Source organism: Bombyx mandarina, chromosome 09 (assembly GCF_030267445.1).
Source record: "Bombyx mandarina strain Sakado chromosome 09, ASM3026744v2".
In the NCBI taxonomy this organism is placed as follows: domain Eukaryota; kingdom Metazoa; phylum Arthropoda; class Insecta; order Lepidoptera; family Bombycidae; genus Bombyx; species Bombyx mandarina.
Window position 1 is genome coordinate 3,652,629 of NC_143216.1, and position 26,034 is coordinate 3,678,662.

General features: G+C 36.9%; 2 protein-coding genes across 4 annotated transcripts in view; both read right to left on the reverse strand.

Annotated features, from left to right (window-relative positions):
- Positions 1-1,338: 1,338 nt before the first annotated feature.
- On the reverse strand, positions 1,339-11,664 carry Nurf-38 (Inorganic pyrophosphatase Nurf-38). Its single transcript, XM_028171506.2, has 5 exons — positions 11,448-11,664; positions 7,595-8,199; positions 5,131-5,192; positions 4,170-4,279; positions 1,339-2,270 (listed from the first exon to the last, which is right to left on the reverse strand). Exons 1-5 carry the CDS (start codon positions 11,641-11,643, stop codon positions 2,239-2,241), a joined length of 1,005 nt encoding a protein of 334 aa, XP_028027307.2. The 5' UTR covers positions 11,644-11,664; the 3' UTR covers positions 1,339-2,238.
- A 2,936-nt stretch (positions 11,665-14,600) lies between these two features.
- Positions 14,601-26,034, reverse strand: part of PGRP-S2 (peptidoglycan recognition protein S2) — a 33,309-nt gene continuing 21,875 nt past the window's right edge. Inside the window, exons 1-4 of one of the 3 annotated variants that reach the window (XM_028171484.2) lie at positions 22,981-23,134; positions 21,581-21,785; positions 20,725-20,843; positions 14,601-14,880 (exon numbers count right to left, since the gene is read on the reverse strand). In XM_028171484.2, coding sequence (XP_028027285.2) covers positions 14,681-14,880; positions 20,725-20,843; positions 21,581-21,785; positions 22,981-23,044 — 588 coding nt within the window. In that variant the 5' untranslated portion in view covers positions 23,045-23,134 and the 3' untranslated portion in view covers positions 14,601-14,680. Of the gene's footprint in view, positions 14,881-20,724; positions 20,844-21,580; positions 21,786-22,611; positions 22,769-22,980; positions 23,135-26,034 lie in introns of those variants that run through there. The other 2 variants (XM_089729674.1, XM_089729673.1) reach the window with 2 other exon arrangements.

Here is a 26,034-nt window from a genome sequence, read left to right on the forward strand (position 1 = left end):
GTTCAAGTTCGTAGATTTTTAAAGCTTTTTATTCGCATCTAAACTTCGCGTTTTAAGATTTTAAATTTTAACATGGGACGTCACAAAACTATTGACCCCCCATGCCCCTTATCACATTTCGGTGATAACGCCCCTCCCATCAACGTGTGACGTAATTTATGGAAGACCCCTTAGATAACATAAATAGACAAGATAAGTAGACACATATAACATAAAAATGATTTATTTTATTTTATTCACTGCAAGACCTATGTCCAGCAGTGGACTTCTATGGGCGAAAAGATAGAAGACAGATTCACTTTAATTCCATTTAATTCTTTTTTTACACTAGAAACACCATTTTGGCATCAAATCAAAAGATTCTGTCACTCTTAGAGTCTTTTCTTTTTATTATCTTTTGAAAGCCTATTCCTATCCTCCCTATTCCTTGTTTTATTTACCCACAAACAACACACCAACACACAGCAAGTACGATTCGTGAACGAGATAGAAACATCAATAATTTTGTAAAACGCCTAAATATGTGGTAATACAACCATTAATTGCTTGCAACATTATATAACTAACTTAACTTTAGTGTTTGGTAAATCAATTCTTAGATATCCATAGACATTGTATAAAAATAAATAATAGTTTAATAAGTTAGTAAAAAGATATATTTTATTGTAAAAAAAGCGTGGGTTGCTTTTTAAGATATTATTGAAATAATAATTCTTCTACTCACATCCGTCAGAAAAATATTTATAATTAACTAGCTGAGCCGACAGACTTCGTAGTGCCTCAATCGATAAACAAAAGACAAACTTTTGTATAAAATAAACTTAAAACAAACAAAAGGAATCCGTCCGACGGGGAACACATAAAAATTGTTATTTTTATTGAATTCCGAGCATTTTCATTTCTATTCACATTTTAAACCTTCTCTGGACTTCCACGAATAATTCAAGACCAAAATTAGACAAATCGGTCCAGCCGTTCTCGAGTTTTAGCGGGACTAACGAACAGCAATTCATTTTTATATATATATAGATAACACCATGCACCCCACGCTTTTTTTACAATATTTTTTTACACTATTTTCCATTTAAATTTGTTAATATTTATTTTTCATTGTTTAGTTGAATTTCAATATTTCAATATTATTTTTTTCAATTTTTTTTAATATTGAATTGTCATCGGGCCTCGATAAATCTACAAAGTTTGAATGAAAGCTGGCCGTTTAAAGTGGGTCAAAATAGCGTCTAAAGGAGTCAGTTACAAATATACATACAAGTGAAGCTAATATAAAGCGGGTAAAAAGGTTAAGGATTTAGGTCGTTATGAAGAAAAGAAAAAACATTTTATTAAACAACATTAACTTTAATCAAGTATAAATAATACACTATAGTGAAACCCTTTACTTACATACTACACAACCACAAAAACTAGTAACCCAGTCTGCAGCCACAACTTTTAATGTTGCCAGCTGCAAAAATCCCGGCAGCACTCAAAAGAATCGTTCATGGCAACACTAACCGTGCATTTTATGGTTTGACGTTTATGAATTTAAATACGTGGTTTTAAAAATAGATTTTTGGGTCTACCTTCCATGATACAACCTAGTTTTAACAACATTTTTATAGACAAACACCTCAAGAGGCCTCTTGAGAGTTATCATTTCTTTCAATGTAATTCTTAATAGCTCTGAATAAAGTATTTGACTGTACTTAGTATGGTTCACTTTGATCTTTAAAAAAATCTTGAAATGTTGCAATGGGTAAGAGGTATTTTTTTTATGTTATACTCACATATTTACACAAGATATAACATCGATGACTTGACCAAAAACAACCTAAGTTTACATTTTTAATGCGTTAAATGTCACTGACAGGAGGAAAATAAACGCCACAATAAACTTACAATTAATATATTAAATGAGCTAAACTCAATAATCTGCAGTGGTTTTGGGAAAAACAGTCAAAGACTCCATTCTTCGTGTAATTTGTGTTAAAAAATTAATTAGCTTTTTTTGTACAGTAAATAACCTTTGTTATTTTGATCTGCACTTTACATTTTAATTTTAAATTAATCAATGCTTTTTATTGTATAATGCCAAGAACATATACGTATGTATTTTTGTTTTTTTTTTTACAGGAAATCATTGCAATTATTACAGTCTGTTTAATGATAATTAATTAGATTGTATTACTTTGTTGATAAAGTTGAGAATCGCCGATCTGTTTTGATGTGTTCAGCGAACTATAGGTTCGCGAGGAAGTGCCACTTGTCAACTGAAAACAAACAACACATTATGTTATACAGAGGGTTCGCTTTCATTAAAACATTATACAAAGTACATAGTCGCTTGAATTCGAATAGTTCGTTGTTACAATGAACAAGGCCGTGACGAATTACGTTTTGTGTTTGTTTGAACATTCTTGACTTGTGTATAAACTAGTTTAACGAGAGCCCTAATGTTTCGGTTCGAAATTTATTCATATAGATGACATATAAGTTCAATTCAAAATCATTTATTTCAACTTGGATGTCAGCATAACACACTTGTTGAATGTCAAAATATAAATGAAAATGTTAACTCTACCACTCTACCAGTTGTAGCGTCTTGTTGTTAGAGGTTAATGGAATTCGAAGTCGTCGTGGCCTAAAGGATCAAACGCTCGGTATCATCGTATCGAGTCAGGCGACGCGTGTTCGAATCCTACATATAGGTAAAAAATAATCCAATAAAATATTTGTAATATATTCACGAATTACTTCGAGAATGAAGCAACAAGACATGGTGTAGTAAAAAAATAAATTGAAATAATTCAAATTTGCGTAGTAGCCAGTGGTAGGGCGTATTGTGGGCCGGCATGGGTACGTACCACCAGCCTGCTCACTGCCACGAATCAGTAATACGTCCCGATTGGAAGAGCGTGACGGCGGTTATATTATACTAATGAAACTTAACTCGGATTTTACGGGGTACGTTGATGTTCACAAAGTGATGTCTGTGGGCTCTCGTAACCACTTTTTTTATTGCTTAGATGGTTGGACGAGCTCACAGCCTACCCGGTGTTAAGTGGTAACTGGAGCCCATATACATCTACAACGTAAATGCACCCGCCACCCGCCTTGAAATATAAGTTCTAAGGTCTCATTATAGTTACAACGGCTGCCCTTCAAACCGAAACGCATTACTGCTTCACGCTAAAAATAGGCGGGGCGGTGGTACCTACCCGTGCGGACTCACAAGAGGTCCTAACACCATATGGGCCCCTTAAATCCGTTTACCTGTCTATAGAATGAAAAAAAAAAGAAAACTTTACACATCGTTCGATAATCGATGTTTTTACGTTACAAATTATTTTAAATTGCAATTTATTAGAATAATCTATGCCACCACTTTTAAGAAATAATTTCTTTTCATAATTGGATTAACTAGATGTGTTTACAAATCGATTATTTTTATTTCGATTTTAATCGATATGTAGTTATCTGTATTTCTGCTTCGGAGATTATAGAGACTTTTTGGCGGGAACGCGAGGATTAAAATTGTGTGATTTGTTTTATTTTGTCTGATTAGTGTTTCTTCAGGTTTAAATGTGTAATAACGGTGGTTTATTAACTGTTTAATATCTGTGAAAGTGCACAAATGTGGGAAAATGAAACAAAGCCGCTGGACGTAACTTCTCGGGATTCTCCAAAAAGTCCACTGAAAAAATCTCAGTAAATGACCACCATTTTACTGAGATTGTATGTCATTCCATATCATCTCATTTAATTTCATCCCAGTTGATTAATGTCACAAATTAATCATCTTCATTTCATTTCACTCTATAATATAGTATAAAACAAACAGTATAGTATAAAACATAGTATACAACAAAGTCGCTTTCTCTGTCCCTATATCCCTAATCCCTATGTATGCTTAAATCTTTAAAACTACGCAACGGATTTTGATGCGGTTTTTAGAGTGATTAAAGAGGAAGGTTTATATGTATAATAACATCCATTAAATAGTGGAGAAATCAATAATGAATTACAGTTTCCGAAGCGAAGCGAGGGCGGGTCGCTAGTTATTCATAAAAATTAGAATATAAATTAAAATAAGACATGGCCTAACGGTCTTAGTTACCAGGTCATAAAATCCCTTAAAAAAAAAGGAGACTATAGAGATGTTCGGTTACCTGTCTGCGGTATGGCGGCGGGCAGCCCGAGCGCTGGAGCCTTCGCCAACACCGCGGCGGCTTCGGAGCGCTCCGCCCGGTCCACGCTGCCGCTCACTGACACGTTCATTCTGCGAACGAGATACATTCTCATGAGATACACCACAAAACATTTGACCTTTGATTTTGGGAAGGATGACCTATTGAAGGCCTTTCCAGTTTCACCGGGAGAAATGGGATCTGTGAATAGCTGCGAAGGAGACCTTACAGCTCGACAGCTGCTTCGTGAATGCACCTAGCACTGGCTCAAGATCGGTAGGCAGCGGCTTGGCTCTGCCCCTGGCATTGCTGAAGTCCATGGGCGACGGTAACCACTCACCATCATGTGAGTCGTGTGCTCGCCTGCCTACAAGGGCAATAAAAAAAAGACCGCGATCCGCAGCTGGCTTAAGTAGTCGTGGCCTAAAGGATCAGACGTTCGCTACCTCATTCGCATCGCTAGATACGAATGCACCGGCGTTCGAATCCCGCAGGCGGAGACCAATTTTTCTAATGGAATATGTACTTAACAAATGTTCGCGATTGAGTTCCACGGTGAAGAAATAACATCGTATAATAAAAATCAAAGCCGCAAAATTATTATATAATTTGCGTAATTACGTGGACCGCAAGGGTAGGAACCACCACCCCGCCTATTTCTACCTTCACAAGCAGCAATGCGTCTCGGTTTGAAGGGTGGGGTAGCCGTTGTAACTATACTGAGACCTTAGAACTTATATCTCAAGGTGGGTGGCGCATTTACATTATAGATGTCTAAGGGCTCCAGTGACCACTTAACACCAATTAGTCTGTGAGCTCGTCGACCCATCTAAGCAAGAAATAAATAAAAAATGTTAATATCCATGTATTCCGGTACCCATACAAGAACCGCTGAGAGCTAATCCACACGTCCAAACAGTAAAACAAATCTATTTACACGTACTTGTTTATATCGGTTGCGTCAGGAACGTTGCCGCTGATGAGACTCTTCCAAAACTCGTGGACCTGTTAATCGATTTCAAATCTATATATATAAAAATGAATTGCTGTTCGTTGGTCTCGCTAAAACTGGAGAACGGCTGGACCGATTTGGCTAATTTTGGTCTTGAATTATTTGTGGACGTCCAGAGAAGGTTTAAAAGGTAGATAAATATGAAAATGCTCGGAATTAAATAAAAATAACAATTTTGTTTTTCCTTTGATGTGTCCCCCGTCAGACGGATTCCGTTTTGTTTGTTTTAAGTTTATTTTATACAAACGTTTAGGTCTTTTATTGATTGAGGCACTACGAAGTCTGCCGGGTCAGCTAGTTAGATATTAAAACGTATCGAAACATTTCATGATAGCGGACGATCGCATTATTCATTCGATACACTTTCAATTTCCGCCTCAAACTTCACATGCAAAAGAGATTTTTAATCGCGTTTCTCTTTGATATTAAACTCATTAATATTATCTGAACACGAGCATGTACGTGGTCGTATTCCATCAACGATGGTTAAAATCGATAATGTTAATTAATAAAAGTTAATGTTTTTTTCGTGTTGTATTAAGAATTTTATAGATCCTCAGTATCTAATGGTGACCGGTCGTATAGCCGAGTTCATTAACCTAGCGAGGCTCGACATTTAGAGGCTTAATATAGCACTACCCTCTTTCCGTAGCTATAGTAAAAGAAGAAGATTTTTACTGGTGGTAGGACCTCTTGTGAGTCCACACGGGTAGGTACTACCACCACGCCTATTTCTGCCATGAAGCAGTAATGCATTTCGGTTTAAAGGGTGGGGCAGCCGTTGTAACTATACTGAGACCTTAGAACTTATATCTTAAGGTGGGTGGCGCATTTACGTTGTAGATGTCTACGGGCTCCAGTAACCACTTAACACCAAGTGGGCTGTGAACTCGTCCACACATCCAAGCAATAAAAAAAAATTACCAGCTTGATGCGATCGATAACCAGTTTTTACTGGTGATGGGCTGTATGGATAACCCACCCGGGTTGACACTACCATCCTGCCTATTTTTACCGCGAAGCAGTCGAAGTGGTTTCAAAGATGCGACAGCAGTTATACTATTGAGTCTTTAACCTAATGCCGGATGACTTTAACATAATGATGATTTCGACTCTGGCAATTTATAAGCCGCAAGCATTATCTCCCATCTGCGTAAGCTTACGAATATAACACAATAGGCTATAACTGATTTCGATACATACCGAAACATTGCCACATTAAGTTTGAAGAGAACGTAAAACTACTCTTTGATTTAGGACATTCGAACCGGTTCACAATCAAATTAACAAGGTCAAAATGTATCAAATGCGGTAGTGATTGGCACAAGAGCCCTGTCGCTAGTGTTGTTGTTACCAAACAAATATATCCATGCAATTTAAGCCGGTCATCGTTCTCGTCGAACCCGTCGCTTGCGACCTAGGGCTCGACGAGTAAATTAACCCTCAGACACAGTCCACTGAGTTTCTCGCCGGATCTTCTCAGTGGGTCACGTTTCCGATCCGGCGGTAGATTCTGCGAACCACGGCTCTTGCTAGGGTTCGTGTTAGCAACGTCATCAGGTTTGAGCCCCGTGAGCTCACCTTCTAGTTAAGGCTACGCTGATATAGCCTCTCAAGGCTCTCGGCTTAGGTAGAAAAAAACGATAAGTTTTTCAGATTTCTGCTAAATGCTGAATAAGGCCAAACGATTATCAAGTTTTATTTAAGTTACTGCGATTACGTTTCGGTGGTGCAGTAGCTGGCAGCTATGACTGTTGGGAAGAGGGTAGTGGGTTACATTCCCACATTGAGCAAAAATTCGTGTGACAACAGATTTGTTTGCTCTTTGTCTGGGTGTTTAATACCTATGTAACTTCTATATAATTTACAATACAAATATTAACGTGGTTATTATAAGTTATAAATGAGACAGACACATAAATGGTACTTTGAATATTGAAACATAAGAACTGGTGAAGCAATAGCTTTAAATGTTGTTTCTCTTTACAGAGCAACTCAGTTTGTGCTAATAGTTTTACTGGGCTAAACTTTCTTTATGGTCCATAGAATAATACATTATATCTTTATATATTTAAAATATGTACATATTTAAACGTATAGAAGTATGTATAGAATATAAATATAATTATATGTATATAAGTCTTTGGTACCCATGATATAGCGAATCCTAGTCCTAGTTATAAAATAAGTATACCAAATTTTAAGTTAATTTGACGTTTTGAAAGGGGTCAAAATCATGTTATAAGATTCCGTTACAAACATACATACGTCTGAAGCTAATAAAAGCGTATTAAAAAAGGTCTGCTAGTTTCACTACTACGAGAGCTTTGTTATTGTTTGTCAAATTTTTCAGCGAACAGTGTGTTTAATCGAACGTATGACAAATGAAACGTACCTCGTCAACGACTTTGTAAGCGAACTCTGCGTTCTTAGCTTCGCCGTCAAACGCGAACTTATTCACCGGCTTGCCGTCCGGAACTTTGTAGAGCCTGAACCACTCGACGGTGGCGCGAAGGAGGCCAGGGAACAACGTCTCCACGTCTTGTACATCGTTCAACTTCTCCGCGTTCGGGTCCCGCGAATCGATCGCTATCAGCTTCCAATCAGTCTCGCCTTCGTCGATGAGAGCTAGCGTACCGAGGATCTTCACGGGGTATACGTCGCCGCGACTCGCGACGCGCTCACCGATTTCGATGACGTCGACCGGGTCGTTGTCGCCCCTCGCGCCCGTGTCAGGGTCGACGTGATTAGGATTCTCCCAGGTCTGCGGCAGGGCACCGTAATTCCAGATGTAGCCGCGATGAGGGAAGACGTTGTTCACGAACCGAAGGTTGCCTTTCTTTACGTCCTGCTTGATAGGATTGAGGGCCTCCCCGAGGCTGATCTCCATTTTCGCATTGGTCCATCTAGGTACTTCTACTACCATGTTGACGAGGCGTTGAGCTTTGTCGGCCCATAGTGGAATGTCGTGCATGGGCGATATAGGGCCGCCTTCATCCTCTGTGAACAAAATCATTATATTATGTAAGTAGTGACTGTAATTTAGATTATGAATGAAACCTTTTCAGGCGGTAGGTAAGATTTTTATTAATATAATTGGTGGAGGTCATCACTTCAAATGTAATAATCAAATATACATTTATATACAATATTAACAAATACGTTATTACCATAAAAGTATTGATTTTACACAAGTTCATTTTGGTTTGTATTCTCCGAGGCCTCGGTTGTTGTTCTTTATTTATTTATTGCTTAGGTGAGTGGACTAGCTCACGGCCCACCTGATGTTAAGTGGTTATCTGAGCCCATAGACATCTACAACGTAAATGCCGCCACCCACCTTGAGACATGAGTTGTAAGGGTCTCACTTTTAACAGTACGACGGCTTCCCTGCCTTTCAAACCGAAACGCATTACCTCCTACTGCTTCACGGCAGAAATAGGCACTGTTGTGGTAGCTACCCGTGCGGACTCACAAGACGTCCTACCACAATTTGGTTAATAATACATTGATCACAACAAAAATACTGCATTCTGTGGTGTCCGCTTAAAATTAGGAACATCATTGATGATGAAACAAAAATTGTAATCTAATAATAATATTAATAACTGGGAACAAATCACGCACGATCATGCGGGCCAAGTTTAGCATTTCCTGTGTTATGGATACCAGACACTGATAAACATACTTATAAATGTTTAATATATAATATATGTATAAATAATTTTTAGCTATGCTGATAGCCTCGAGAGACTATTTCAGCTTCTCCTTGAGGTGTAGGTGAGCCCCGCTCAAACCGGAGTGTTGCCAACACTGGCCCTAGCGAGAGCAGTGCTTCGCAGAATCTACCACCGGATCGGAAACACGACCCACTGAGAAAATCCGCGAAGAAACTCGGTGGGCTGGGTCTATGGATTAATTTACTAGTCGAGCCCTTCGTCACAAGCGACGGGTTCGGCGAGGACGGCGACCGGTGCTTGAGGTACCTAAAAGCACCGTTAATAGATATAGATAATAAACACCCGGACAAAGAGCAAACAAAACTGTTCATCACACAATATTTGCCCGATATGGGAATCGAACCTACGACCCTGGGCGCAACAATCAGGGCCGCAGACTAAAACACCACCAAGTCAGCCTATTGTCAGTCAGACAATAGTACTAACACAAGAACAAAAAAAATATTAATTTTTGTGATTTCCAAATGCCGGTTCTCGTTATAAGAATAAATAAATAAACAAATATTAAAAACACCAACCATCTAAGCAATAAAAAAAAAAAAAAACAGTGAAAAGTCAAGGTTTTCATAATACTTAATGCTATACAAACAAAATTCACTTTTACTATCCATGTAACAAGGTTAACATTGTTAATGCCAAGGAAAAACATTATCTGTAACCTATAACATCAATAGTTACTGATATTACGATTATGAAGAAAATTATCAAGTCCTTGAGTTGTTTGCTATCTTTTTCGATTCGTAGATTAATTATATAGCTTCGATTACTATTTTTAATGCATTTTAATTTGAATAAAGGGTTTTTTTCCGGCCGGGCCGAACCTCATAATAAGTTTCCGCACTTAAGGGGCAGGCGGGATATGTGGATCTTTTTTTTTTTTTTTAACTAAAGCTCTCTAACATGTATTGTGAAAATCATACAGATAAATAAAAATCCAGTGATGGACATGACTTCAGACTTCTGAATGAACACTGAATATAAATTCACGAAGTTTCTGAGTGTAGAATTTAGGGAATGAGCCAATCAGAACTATGAAAGATAACAAATATACTCAGGAAAGTCATAGTAAATGAACACCCACAAGCAGTATTAATATAATATTAATATATTTATAATTTTTATACACCTGTACCAAGGCTATTTAAGTAAAAAATATATTTTCAATTTTAATTCAATTTTATGCTTACCACTTATCAGCAAGATCTTTTGTGGCTAATTTTTTATGTAAAAAACAACATCATAATTTACATGTTCATACAGTAAATTATGAAGCTATTACAGTATATCAGCTATTTATCAATAATAACTGTTACTTTGGACTTTGTTTTGGAATAAACAAGTTATGAATCCAATTTCCTTATGGTAGGCATTTACTTGTATAGTAATATACACCTATCATTTTTCCGCAATAGTTTTGAAGAGCAAGAAAGAGATTATTTTAATATAATTCAACATCAGGAATAAAGTAGCAGCTTTCACGTTGTGTTTATTTTGAGGTGAAAGCTACCACCAGAGGTTTATCAACTACACTATCAATTTTATTATTAAAACAAATTTTACTATTGTGTTAAATTTCTATCCTGTGGCATTTGCTTAAATAAAAAAAATGGAAAAAATTCTACACTTTAGGAAACATGAAATATAAAAAAATCTATATTTAATATATAAAATTGTTGTCGTAATAAAAGTCTACATTTTTTTTGTTGAATTTCATGCTAGCGGTTATGGTAAGAGAATAATATGCTAAGTCCGTTCAGTTGGTTAAGTTCACTTTGGTTGTATTTCTACATGTATACAGACAGAATATGTACAAACATTTTTCACCATCTTCAAAACACCCAATCAACTTGAGTATTATGGGGATAAACCAAATATTATTTTTATTCAGTTTGCTTAAAAAACATTTTTTTTAAACTATATTAATCTTTTTTTTTATTAAATTATTATTAATAAATAAAATTTATTATGGTACAGTGAATATATAAGTTTTAATAGTTTCTGACGGTTCTTCTTTTTGACCTTACTTTTGTGCAAATTATAGTTTAGGTTTAGAAAAATATATCAATATTATATACAAACTATAAATAAATGAAAAGTCTAAAATAAAAAACCCGAACCTCATGTAGCACTATCATGTTAACGATCTAAAATTTTAGTATTTTTACTGTTTAGTTTTATTATGGTGTCTTGTGTAACAACAAATATTGCTTGAGAGTTTTCTAAAGTCTAAAGGTCTTATTGTGAGAATTGCTGTAAAAATTTAAAACAACGAAATAGATATTAAATCTCCTAATAAACATTGTGTGAATTCTAAACGGAGTTCATTACTAAGAACCAATTTCAACAAACTCTGGTTGAACTTGATTTAAAAACAATTACCTCGAACTTCAAAGTTCAAACACTTAAAACTATAATATGACTGATTAAGAGAGTTTATGTTCAGACACGCGACACACTCGACTCGAGTACTATTTTATCTTTATCTATTATTCTCACTATCAGACTTACTGAAGAATACACGATAGTCAGGAGTGTAAGGTGATCCTCTTTCTTCTACGATGTACATCCTTACTTGAGTTTTTAGTGTGGCAGTCGAATTAATTGAACAAGTTACACGTGTCGGTTCTCTAACAGCGCACAATCGTCTTGCTATCGACCGGCAAACCGGAACAGCTGCGGCACAAACGCAACGTGAAAGTGACATTTTAGTCCACTACGGGTTACCAAGGTAAGCTGTAAAAAGAATACGAAATTTGTTACGTAATTTTCGGCAGTGTTAAATTCATTTTAGTAGTTTACAGGACTGTCAAAGTTGTTAAAAGTATCTTTGTGTGGACACACGTATGATTCAGATAAACGTAATCTTAAAAAAACTATAAGCTAGATGTGAAATTTAATATTTTAAAACTAATGAAATTGAAGACCAGAGAAGTTTCAACCAAATATCCTAATGTTAAATTTAGTTTTTACTTAAACTTTTTGAAGTTCATTATTTTTATTCAAAACACCAAACTTGTGCTTTATATGTTCGTGGCAGTATTGCGAGATTTTAATTTTCTTTGTAATTTATATTGCAAATTTTGTGAAGGGTTCTGTTAAAGAGTTTGATAATTCTTTCTTCCCTTTTCTATTAGTGCATCAAATGAATGTAAATAAAAATTATCCCTCATATAAATCTGGTACAATTGATATTTTCAATTTTAACTTGCCCGCGCCATTTTTGTCACAAATACTAGGATCAGACATTTATAGAAACAAAACTTATAGAACAAGCAACAAATATAAGTCCTTAACTATTCGACAATTTTCTGGACTGTGGATCCTTGAATAACGGTCCCTCCCTCTCTTTAAACGCAATGGACCGTGTCCTTATAGGCATTCTTTAATAATCCATAGAAATATAGGATAAAAATTACTAGCTAACGCCATAAACGAATGATATGATAGTGAATGTTTTTAAACATTTCTTTAGTTTATTTTTTTATAGCTTAGATGGGTGGATCAACTCATAGCCCACCTGGTATTAAGTGATTACTGGAGCCCATAGATATCTACAACATAAATACGCCACCCACTTTGAGATATAAGTTCTAAGGTCTCACTACAGTTACAACGGCTACCTCGCCCTTCAAACCGAAAAGCATTACTGCTTCAATTATAGACGCTTCTTACTTTCCACACAATTTCTGTTATAAACAAACTTTAAGCAAACACGGTGACATGTGTAAAGCATAGGATCGTAATTAAAAGAAATTTGAATAATATTTTTTTCATAGCAACACATGTTAAAACGTCAATCCAAAGAAAAATGTCAACGATTCCAAAACGAGAAAGGCGAAGGTATTACAGTATACTGCCCAATTTTTATAAATGTGCCCAATGTTTTTAATAGTCAAAGTCATGTCTAATAATGAAAAATGTAACAAACTTGAATTAAATGATTGTTAATTATTAATTAATCTAAAATTGATAATGGAATGAAATTAAATATTGTTTCAATAATATGGTGGGAATTTAAGTTAATATTCTGTAAATTCTATCAAATACTTTTTGTAGGAAAACGAAAAGCGGTGTCCAAAGTTTTTCTTTGTTTTCCTGCCTCTACATTTTCACAGATGTTAAAGCGGTTATGAAGACATCAATATAACAAATTTAAATCAGAAGAAATACTAAGCTAACGAAACGAAACAAAACTAAATATGTACTAATTAACGAACTTTCACAAAAACATAACCTCTCGCGTTTTTGCCTAGTCTTCAAACGTGTTTCACTTTCATATACAACATTTAGTAGATACTAAACATAGTTTACTAAATCCAGAGAAAATTACCACTGGTTTCATTTTCACAGCTGTAGCAAAAGAATAGGGAATATCAAATTTTCATGGTTGCTCAAGTATGAGTTACCTAACTTAGGTTAGCGCCATCTATATAAATTATACAGAACTCAGTTCATTTTTACAATAAACTACAGGACCTACTCAACTAAATAAAGATAATTAGTATTAAAGCATAATTCTTGGTGCCCACGCATCATAATAATATTATTATGTATCATGAAACGTAAGGTCGTAGTTTGAATTTTTATCGAAATTCAATTGCGATAAAGTAAATAAATTTGTTAAGAAATGATAGCTGGCTCCAATTACCTATTATAGACTGTTCTTTATAATAATTTGTCTTGGTGGTAATAAAATGTGTCTTGGTGTTCGTTTTAAATGCAACGTTATGAACTCGACCCCAACACTTGATCTTAATTTAATATTGAAACACTAGATGGCGCTATTTTAAAACAAAACTACTTTTGTCTTCAAATCTCGTTTTTACATAGTATTTTCATTTTATTTGTTTCGTCGGTTCGAATACCTACATTACTGTTTTCGTAGTCACGGACGACACGATGATATTCGTTACGATTATTGTGTTACGGTCTATAATTCTTTAAAAAATATTTCTTAACTTCTACGTTTCACACAGATATAACTAATAATATCTTGAGTTTTATAATATTGCCCTTCTAGGCAGACGAGTATACGGCTCAACTAAGGATAAGTGGTTATCGTCGCTCGTTAACGTCAACAATGCCAGCGGCCAGGGCCCCGAAATTGTGATACTTTAAGACAAATATTTTTTGTATGGAAACTAGCGACATCTTGTCCTATAATGCCCCTAAGCCCCTAAGCTTATACATGCACACGTTAGTATCGCACGAGCCCACGCCGCGTCCGCACCGGACCTAACTATTGCAGGTTGACGTACATCCGAACCCTGCCCAATCGCGACATGCTGCCGGTGACCTTGGCGACGATATATATTTTTAAAATTAAGGCATTTAATTATTGTATAACTAAACACAGAAAATAATAAGTTAATACATCATTATTTGTTATAGACAAATTGATTAAATTTTATCAAATTGTGGTTTCTGAATATTTACAAAATCCTTCATTAAAAATAAAATATACTAGAAACTAATCGAAGCGAAGCCATCTAGTGGCCGACGCCCGTAAACATTTTTGTTGAATGCTGAGTTGCTTATCTCTAATTTATGTGTATTATCTACACCAGCGGCAAAGCCAAGCCGCTGCTCCAACTCTATACGGCTTTTGAAATTCATGTATTCAAACATTTCAGATTCATAACTAAATAACGAAACAGAATATTTACTCAATTAATTTTATTCAATGTAATATAAAGTCCGATTATAGTAATGCTCGATCTATTCGTTGTGTAAATAAGATATCAACCCAGTACTTTTCGAGCATTATCAAGCCAATGGGGCCAACTTTCGATTTCTGATTGCAGTACAGCTCCAGGACTTAGCGTGTTGATCAACTGCTGGTGACCAACGACGTGGTAGTCTTCAGTCAATAAGTTATTTTCAACTCCACACGCTAAAAAGTCTTGTACCGCCTGTAGTGCCTGCTGGGTCGGCAGCTTCTCTGAAATGAGAAAAAAATACTTTAATTAATGATCATGGTTAACGTTTAATTGGTGGTCAGTGTACTTGATTCTAATGTCACTATTACCAGTCAGGGTTAATCTTGAGCAGATTTTAGTAGTGATCGTCCGATAAAATAAATATAAAATCTAATATATATATATATTTTATCTAATATTTAAAAAAAAAAGACATGCCCGCTGAGTTTCTTGCCAGTTCTTCTCAGGACGGAGGCTAGTTTTTGTGAATTGGCGGTAGTTCTTTTTGACGCTCACAAGTGTGGTGAATGGTTTTTCACACACAGATTAACAACGGGAGACGTCCGGAAGAAAAGAAAGACAGGCTGTCAGATTGAGGGAAAAATGTCATGAGATAAAAATTTGTGTTTTACGTTTTTAAAAGGTTCAAAGGATAAAAACCAATTGATTGTTAATGTATACGATTTTAAGGTGCGTGTGGAATAAATAAATGCTTCCTATACTGCAGTTTGAGTTTAATCCGCAACGACGACAGTTGACAACATATTTCCTAAAATGGTGACCCCGACACGAGAAATTGAGATGTCCCGTTGAAGCCGCGGACGTAATAACGGATGTAGTAACGCAATATAGAAGCCTGCTTTCAATAAATCCACGGAGAACCACAGAAATTAATCGCAAATGTTCATTTCTCATTATTACGCCTGAACATTTTTTCGACAATTTAATTATCAATTTCGCAAGTATTAGTGAGGTCTAATATGAACACCATCAGTGCTGCAGTCTATATATTAGGGACTCTAATAAAAAATAGAATTTCGTATTAAAAACCTTAATGTTATTTATTTCCTTTTATTTTTTATTTTTCTGTGAATGTATTAACCAATATTAATTTTAGTTAAAAAAAATATTTTAATACCATTTTGTATTGTAATATAATACTATAATTGGTTATATGTATAATTCCTGCTGAGCGTGTGGTATAGTTAACATTATTTATACAGTTTTATATTATTAAACTAAGTTTATATTTTTCTTCTTAACAATGGCCAGTCAAGAAATACAGGAACAACTGCAACAACTCTTGGCTGCAAATGCAGCGCTACAAAAACAACTTGAAGGAAATGAGAGAGAAACAAAAGTTTGTAGAGTTACAGTCAAATTGCCTACATTTTGGGCTGACAAACCAGCTGTTTGGTTTGCTCAAATTGAAGCTCAATTCCAAATTGCCAATATTGTGACAGATACTACTAAATATAATTATGTTGTAGGTCACCTTGACCAAAGAATAGCTGGAGAGGTTGAAGACATAATAACAAACCCACCAACTGAAGAAAAATATGAAAAATTAAAAAGCATACTTATTCAGCGCCTTTCTGTATCACAAGAAAAAAGAGTTCGACAACTTCTGAGTGATGAAGAACTTGGGGATAGAAAACCATCACAGTTCCTCCGACACCTACGCTCTCTTGCAGGAAGCACACTCACAGACGACAATATTATACGCCAACTTTGGTTACGCCGCTTGCCTCATCAGGCTCAAGCTATACTGGCAGCACAGGCTGACCTTGGCCTTGACAAATTGTCAGAACTAGCCGACAAAATTCTTGAGTTGGCCCAAACTCCTCCTATGGTATGTTCGACCGCAACATCTTCGAACAGTTTAACCCTTGGTTCATTAGCCAAACAACTAGAAGAGATCAGTAGCCAAATTGCTGCCCTATCTAGGTGACAGAGCCGCCCTTATCGTGACAGATCATCATCTCGCGGCCCTAAAATTTGTTGGTATCATCGGAGGTGGGGCAATAATGCAACTAAATGTGTAACTCCTTGCACCTGGAAGGCGGAAAACCCAAACAGCAGTCAGTAATGGCGGCAACTGATTGCCATAGTATTGGCCGCCGCCTGTTTGTCATTGACCAAGTGACCAAGCACCGTTTTTTAATCGACACTGGATCAGACCTATGTTGTTTCCCCCATCACTGGTTACCAGTAAAGCGAAAGGCTACCAAATACGACTTAAGCGCTGCCAATGGTAGTTGCATTCGGACTTTCGGCACAATTAATTTAAATCTAAACTTCGGGCTACGCCGTAACTTTGTCTGGAAATTTGTCATAGCCGACGTTAACTCTGCAATTATCGGATCTGATTTTTTAGCGTTTTACAATCTTTTACCGGATTGCAGAAATGAAAGGATAGTTGATGGGACCACAGGATTATCATCAATTGCCTCAACCACTGATATTGATCAACCAAGTGTTCGAGCAGTTGCATCTGGAAAGGTCATTTTTACTGAATTATTAGCAGAATTTCCAGACATTACACGACCACCAGGGCTGCCTCGAGTCGTTAAGCACCATACGGTCCATTTCATCAAAACAACGGATGGGCCTCCGATTGCCTGCCGTCCCCGCCGCTTAGCCCCTCAGAAACTAGTTGCAGCTAAGAAAGAGTTCGAAGATATGGTGCAATCTGGTACAGCTTGACCATCCAAAAGTGCCTGGTCATCACCACTGCATATGACAATTAAAAAAGACGACACCTGGCGTCCATGCGGCGATTACCGGGCCCTAAACGCCAGAACAGTTCCATATAGGTACCCCGTGCGCCATATTCACGATTTTGCTCATAACCTCTCTGGTTCAAAAGTTTTCAGCACCATCGATTTAGTAAAAGCTTATCACCAGATACCGATCGCTGAGGAGGACGTGCCGAAGACAGCAATTGTTACACCGTTTGGCCTCTTCGAATTCCCATTCATGACTTTTGGGCTTCGAAACGCGGGACAGACATTCCAGCGATTTATTGATGAGGTCACACGGGGTCTTGATTTCTGCTTTCCCTACGTTGATGACATCCTCGTTCATTCAGCTGATGAGAATCTTCATCTGAAACACCTTCGAACCCTCTTCGAACGTCTACAAGAATACGGAGTTGTAATTAACCCCTCCAAATGTACTCTGGGAGTAGATGAAGTTAACTTCTTGGGCTATCACATAAACAGTGAAGGGACACGCCCTCCTCAGGCTCGCATCCAAGTCTTATTGGACTTTCCACCTCCTGAGACGGTACAAGGTATGCGCCGATTTCTCGGTATGCTGAACTACTACCGGCGTTTTGTTCCACATGCTGCTCAGTTTCAGGCACCGCTAATTGAGGCTCTCGTAGCAACAAAGAGCAAGGGTGCCAGGCCATTTCCTTGGTCCCCAGAGCTACTTCAGCAATTTAAAGCCTGCAAGCAAAGCTTGTCCTCGGCGACGCTATTACAACATCCTGTGAGTAATTCTAGTTTAGGTCTGTTCACGGATGCCTCCAGTGTTCATATTGGGTCTTGCCTTCAGCAAAAGGTAAATGGTAAGTGGTTTCCGCTATCTTTTTTTAGTAAGAAACTCACACCCCAGCAAAGACAGTGGCCGACTTACTACAGAGAATTATTAGCGGTATACGAAAGTGTTCAACATTTTCGATATATTTTAGAAGTCCAGCATGCCACAATTTTTACCGACCACAAACCACTCTTATATGCTTTCTTACAGAGACGCGAGAAGCTGCCACCTCCTCAGTTAAACCAGTTGTTTTTTATAAGCCAATTCACGACTGACATACAGTATATTAAGGGCGAGGACAATATCGTTGCTGACACAATGTCACGCATCGATATCAATGCCATCGCGCTGGATCAAGATCACGATGCACTCGCGAAGTCTCAGGCTACAGATTCTGAATTGAAAAATCTGTTACAAAATGGCTCTAGCCTGAACCTAACTAAAATCAGCCCTCCAGAAGCGAAATCGGCAATTTATTGTGACGTTTCTACAGGTAAGCCACGTCCGTATTTGACCCCTTCCTTTCGAAGAACCGCGTTCAACCAACTGCACAACTTGAGTCATCCTGGTATCCGTGCTACCACACGCCTCGTGTCAGAACGTTTCGTTTGGCCATCGATGAAAAGGGACTGCCGTATTTGGTCTCGAAGCTGTGACGCATGTCAACGTAGCAAAGTTTCAAGACACAACTCAGCTCCTACTGGAAAGTTTAACACACCATCCGGTCGCTTCATGCACGTGCATATAGACATTGTAGGGCCATTACCGGTTTGCAACGAATACCGATATTGTTTGACGGCAATTGATAGGGTTTCCAGGTGGCCAGAGGTGTGGCCTATGCGCACCATCACGGCAGAGGAAGTGGTGGAAACTTTTACCAGGGAGTGGATTTCCCGTTTTGGAGTACCGTCAATAATCACAACAGACCAAGGATCCCAATTTGAATCCGATTTGTTTAACCGGCTGCTGCTTCGATTCGCCACCAAGCGTATAAGGACTACCTCATATCATCCCTGCGCAAACGGAATGATTGAACGTGTCCATAGACAGCTCAAGGCGGCATTAATATGCCATCAAGATTCATGGGTAAGATCCCTTCCCATGGTTTTGCTGGGAATGCGGTCAGCCTTTAAAGAAGATTTGGAAGCCACAGTCGCAGAAACGGTGTACGGTGAACCTTTAAGACTCCCTGGAGAGCTGTTAATAGCTTCCTCGTCAATAGAAAAAATTGAGGATGCCACCGACTTTGTGGTACAATTGCGTAACAAAATGTCATCTATACGCCCAGTGCCTGCTTCTCGACATTGTAAAAACTCTCCATTTATATTCAAGGAATTGGAAAGCGCTTCTCATGTTTTCCTGAGAGACGATACCATCCGCAGGGCATTGCAGCCGCCATATACAGGTCCATATAGAGTATTAGAACGCTCCCCTGATGGGAAAACGTTCACACTGTCCATAAAAAATAACAAAGTTGTCGTGAGTGTAGACAGACTTAAGCCGGCTTTCATAGATCACATTGATGATGAACGGAAGCAAGCTGAGCCTTTGTCTTGTCAGCAAAATCAAGCCTTACGACCAATGGATCTGGAAAATCCGCCGCTGTTGCCGCTGCCAACAAGGCCGCTGTCAATTCCAATAAAAATTCAAGGTGAGAAAACGAAAGAGCCTTATACCACACGCTCAGGCAGACGTGTCAGATTTAAAAAAAATACTGATTTATAAGAACTACTTGTATCTTGTTACCTGTTGTTACCTATCGTTACCTTGTACTTGTTACTTGTTACCTTCACTTATTTTCACTTATAATTCTTCGTTTTATACAATTATTCTTGTAATACATTCGCACGTATACCTAATTATGCGTAATATTAAGAGTATAGTGACAATTTTGATTAAGGGCTCTCAACTGGGGTATCTTTCTCCGTGGGGGTGTGGTGTGGTGAATGGTTTTTCACACACAGATTAACAACGGGAGACGTCCGGAAGAAAAGAAAGACAGGCTGTCAGATTGAGGGAAAAATGTCATGAGATAAAAATTTGTGTTTTACGTTTTTAAAAGGTTCAAAGGATAAAAACCAATTGATTGTTAATGTATACGATTTTAAGGTGCGTGTGGAATAAATAAATGCTTCCTATACTGCAGTTTGAGTTTAATCCGCAACGACGACAGTTGACAACATATTTCCTAAACAAGTACCCATGTACTATCATTTATGTTGAATAAATTTTTTTTATTGATTGATTGATTGATAGAGAACCAATCATAGCAGTATGGAGCACAGGATTAATGCGCTGAAATGGCAGTGGGATGGTAATGTATGCCGGAGAATTGACAAGCATTGGAGCAAATGTATTCTTGTGTGGAGACTACGGATCGGCTCCTTATCCTGAAAGGCTGTCGGTAAGTATTAAATAAGAGGAGCCGACAACCGACTAGAAGACTACGGATTAGAAGACACCTATACCAAGCAGTGGATGTGGCTGTTTAAGGTGACGATTACCAGGTAGGTATTTGGTTAAATTTCTAAAATGCTCACCCCTAAAGTCTCCAACGAAACCGATCCCTATGGATATATTATTGTAGTGCAATGTGTGAGCACCGATATGGTTCCATCCCGCTCCTTCATAAATTTTTCCGTTGCCTCCAGCCACAAATCTAAAACATAAAAATAGTTTTTAATATTTTTTTTTATTTATTGCTTAGGTGGGTGGACGAGCTCACAGCCCACCTGGTGTTAAGTGGTTACTGGAGCCCATGGACATCTACAAAGTAAATGCGCCACCCACCTTGAGATATAAGTTCTAAGGTCTCAGTAAAGTCACAACGGCTGCCCCACTCTTCAAACCGAAACGCATTACTGCTTCACGGCAGAAATAAGCGGGGCGGTGGTAACTACCCGTGCGGACTCACAAGAGGTCCTACCACCAGTATAAGTTTTTTAAAAGAGGTGGACGCGCACTGCCGCCTAGCTTTAGTTGGAAATATCAACATTATGTGTATTATTATCTATGAATATTAAATTTAAATTGGATGTCAACTGTCAAACTCTTGGTGACAGAAAGCAAAACTATTCGGCGCCAGAAATTGGAGGATGGCGGCACCTATCCTTACATTTACACAATACGATCCACCAACACGTAATTTTTTTTTCGGTTCCATATTCATTTCTAAAAGTTATTCTTTAATTTTGCAAGCTATTCGAGGCCACGTTTTAGTTATTTACCTACATAAAAAAACATACTGTACGTATCAGCCAGAAACGGGCGTAATCGCATTGCTTGGTACCGATACTCCGGGTAACCGATTCTGGAGTCTTACCCGTTAGGTTTGAAATAGGAAATACATGATTTAGTAAAATTAAAAAAATATATACATTCATAAAATAAACTCACGAATAGCCCAAGTCCTTGAACCCAGCCAGAAGCATATGATGTTGTCGTAGAGAATTTACGCTTAGCAAACACTCTTCATCTGTAAAGCAATCACTGGACACCGTGTGTTGTATCACCACCAAATCAATAGGACTCTTCAGAGGTTGTTTACGACGTGACTCCGTGCCACTCCATTCGGTGATGGGAATTTCGCCGCATTGGGACGCTGGAAATAAAACACAGCTTAAGTACATTTTAATTATGTGTTAATTAAAAAAAAAGATACAAAAAAATAATTAGACTTATTTTTTGTCCAAAGAAATGACGGATTTGTTACATGAATGGAACCGTCTTTGAGTAAGGTGGGATTAGATACCTAGATGCAAAGGATTTTACGTAGGTACACAAAAGAAAAACTATATGGATGCTAAGGTTAATCGTACTATTGGTAAATAAAAATCCCTATTTTATTGTTTAATATTCACAAAACAAGAAGTGAATATGTCTACGAATTATCCGAACGGAACTTTTTCTTATTAATTTATTTGGATTTAATAGTTTTCTTGTGTTTACCAAGTATAATTGGCAAGTACGTATTGCCAATAAGTAAGTACTTACTTATCTTATAGCATTACGATGTCACAGCAAATAATTCAGGACGTTAGCATAATCAATGCCATAAATAAGAATTAGGTATGCTTATATTTAAATTTTTTATGTCCTTTAAATTGTTTACTTTTAGTTTTGAAGATTTTTATTTATCACAAAATAACCCTTCGCTAATGAGACGATATTAGGGTCCACGCGGGCAGGTAATACGAGGCTATTTTTGCCGCGAATTATTAGCGTAGTACAAGCATTCCAGTTTAAATTTTAAGACAACAGATAAACAATAAAGTTGAGATTTTAACCTCGCACTTCAAAGTGGCGGACTACTTTTCATCATGATTTCAATAGGCTCCAGCAATAAGCTAATAAGTAATTGCGAGGTGAATTCTAAGTTTCATTCGAGATAACACACTTAATAATTACGGTACCAAGTAACTACATACCGAAAGTCGACAATCCAGCACATGTCGCAACAATGATTAAGAATAGAATACTATTCATTGTAAATAAACGAAGTACGTTCTCCACAAAACACGAATTCTGTATATGAAAAGAATTGTACGGCAATTATATTATTATAGAGCTGATATGATAAGGGAAGCCGCCATTGGGTCGTTAAACTTTGATAAATGTATCGGCAAATTGTTCCGATAATGCAAATACCAAATCGACCAGTTACGATGTAGGTTGCTGTTTCTGGGTTAAAAACTACTGCACCACCGAGACAGTGTTATCTCGTGTATGTTTTAAATAATTTTATCTTAATTTTTTAAATTATCCATAAATAAACGAAAAAAATACTATCAACTGACCTGCATTCAGGGTTCCGAAACTCACCAAGAACACCAAAAATAATAGAGACGGTGCAACCAACATCTTTGCAACCTGTTTTAGATTTGTCGAATGCAATGAAACGTTAATCAATGAATTACGTATTTATATGTCCCAAGTACGGTCTTATCAAGCGAATGGTAACTCCCCGGAGATGGTCTGGGAAAAACAAATTTTCCTTGTTTTTACTCTACTCTAAAAACACCGTTTTCCAGTTGAAACAAATCAAAAGCCCAAGGTACTTTCCTGTTATCGGACCTAGCGCGTGTCAATTTTGGATACTAAATATTTTTGCTGCACCATTGATTGATTGATTTGCTGCACCATATTGATGGAACCTAGCACTATAACTTAGTCATAATATTCCACGATGTTTGTGACATCTCACACAGAGAACTTTTTTGCAATAATGCGGAAGAGAAGTGCATCGTTATTGCGTTGAATGTGTGACAGTGGCAATAGTCTTCTGAAAATCATATCGAGCAAGATCGAGGGATTTCTAATTAATAGCTTTTGCAGCAGGCATTTGGAAGGAAAAAATTGTAATGATGTATAATGTATGTCTGATACTTAGATTTTTTATTTTCCTAACATAGATTATAAGAAATTCTTAGTAACGAAATATTATGGTTTTGTTTTGAACTGAAACAATGTATAAATTAAATAAACAATCACACTAAAGACCAAATTGATGATGAATTATAATTTTATATATTGTTAGATTTTTTATTTTCCTAACATAGATTATAAGAAATTCTTAGTAACGAAATATTATGGTTTTGTTTTGAACTGAAACAATGTATAAATTAAATAAACAATCACACTAAAGACCAAATTGATGATGAATTATAATATTTTTTATTGTTAGATTTTTTATTTTCCTAACATAGATTATAAAAAATTCTTACTAACAAGATGGTATGGTTTTTTTAATACTGAAATCATGTATAAATTAAATAAATAATCACACTAAATACAAAATTGATAATGGATCATAACTTGACGTTGACATTCTTGTGCAGTTTTCCTTGTATAAACAAAATTTATGCAAATTAATAGATCAATTAATTAAAACCGGTTTGAGGAGACGAAACGTGATGTATTAAAGTAAGAAAAAATAAATTGTTTTGTCCGTAATAAGTGGAGCGGTTATGACAACGGTCATAAATCATTCGGCTCTGACGTCAGACCGTTTGATGAACAACCGTGATCGGACTAAGGCAGGATTGCAAGACGAAATGCTAATTAAATTTAGGGTCAAGGCAGAAACATCACTGGATTTAAAATATACTAGATGATGACGCTTTGCTCGGTTTTTTTTTCTTGATAATTCCATCTTGTTGTGTCTTTAAAGCGGCTAGTTGCCCTAAATTAAGAAAAATAGTATTATTATTCGCCAATAGATGTCGGGAAGAACCATAAAGTTGATTATCGATAAAGTTGATTATTGAAAACACGAATAAAACAACATTTTCTGAAAATAAATCGTAGCTAGATCGATTTATTGCCCCCGAAATCCCCTGTATACTAAATTTTATGAAAATCGTTGGAGCCGTTCCCGAGATTCAGATTATATATATATACAGTCAAAACCGTTTACTGCGACATCGTTTAATACAACATGCCGGTTATAATAACCAAGAACAAAGGTCTCGGCTGAATGCCATATGACCGCCTTATTAAAAATATTGCTTTCTACGACATTGGTAATAACGACATACCTCATAAAACGACCACATTTAACTAATATTTCGGAGAATTAGATCTGTTAGGACGACCGGCTAAGCTGTATTGTAAACAATTTGAATAGGTATCCACATTTGTCTTCAATGGCTTTTAAAATCAGGAAAGAAAACAATAGGATTTAGTTTAGTGTAGGGTCTTTTCTAATTCTTGTTTGCGGTAGTCAAAGCCCGCTTCTTCATATCTCTTCAGCTAGTTTGTTACTTATCTATACACAAGACACACCAAAACTTTATGGAGTTATTCGTGAAACTTTCAAAATGTCGCAAAGAAAAATAAAACAAATTAATATTGAAGAAAAATCGCGTATTATATAAATATATTTTTCCAATAATCCCTTATCGATTTGCTTGTACTTGCACGATACACATTAACATCATCGGTTGTTACGACTATCGGTTTTTACGACTGAATATGAGCAGTCCCTTCGATGTCGTTATAACAGATTTTGACTGTATATACATAAAAGAATTGCTCATTTAAAGGTATAAGATAAGATATAATATTAGTGTATTTAATTCTGGCATACTGCCAGCGATATTAATGCTATAAACACATTAGATTAATGGCAGGCCGTTTTCGCGAAAGCGGTCCCATACGATAACACTCTTATCGTGACTGCCCCACATTGTATAACCGACCCAGATGACCGAGAAACTCAAAGCCGCCTAAACCCGACATTTTGCTGGTGGTAGGACGTCTTGTGAGTCCGCACGGGTAGGTACCACCGCCCCGCCTATTTCTGTCGTGAAGCAGTAATGCGTTTCGGTTTGAAGGGTGGGGCAGCCGTTGTAAATATACTAGAACTCATATCACAAGGTGGGTGGCGGCATTTACGTTGTAGATATCTATGGGCTCCAGTAAGCACTTAACACCAGGTGGGCTGTGAGCACGGTCATCCATCTATGTTATAGAAAAAGAAAAAAAATTTGAATCCTCCTGTATAGAAAGCCATATCTTTCTTTAATTTGCTTGATTAAGCAGTGACTTGTGGTAGGGCACATTCCGAGCTCCTAATAATTACCGCTATTGTGGCGCGAATTCCGAATCGAAGGGTAGGGCAGCTGCGATACAAGCAACTGAGACTTGGATCGCGTGTCATAAAGTGGCTAGCGACATTTAAATTGTGATACTTAAGAGATCAATTAACTATTTGACAAGAGCTGGACTGTAAGCACGTTCTACCCATCAATATTAAAATTCGTTGAACAAGTACAATGAACTTACAAACTATTACATGAACCGATACGAAATATAAAAAAAAAAAAAAAATGTGTGTCGTGTCGTGGGAC

Excerpts from the sequence above, each read along its gene's own strand:
- Nurf-38 (XM_028171506.2), bottom strand. The coding sequence starts at position 11,643 with ATGTCACTTTCACGTTGCGTTTGTGCCGCAGCTGTTCCGGTTTGCCGG. Across the intron at positions 8,200-11,447 it reads TGACTATCGTGTATTCTTCA|AGGATGAAGGCGGCCCTATA; the intron begins GTAAGTCTGATA and ends TTTTGTTCACAG. Across the intron at positions 2,271-4,169 it reads CGCCGCCATACCGCAGACAG|TTGACAAGTGGCACTTCCTC; the intron begins GTAACCGAACAT and ends GTTTGTTTTCAG.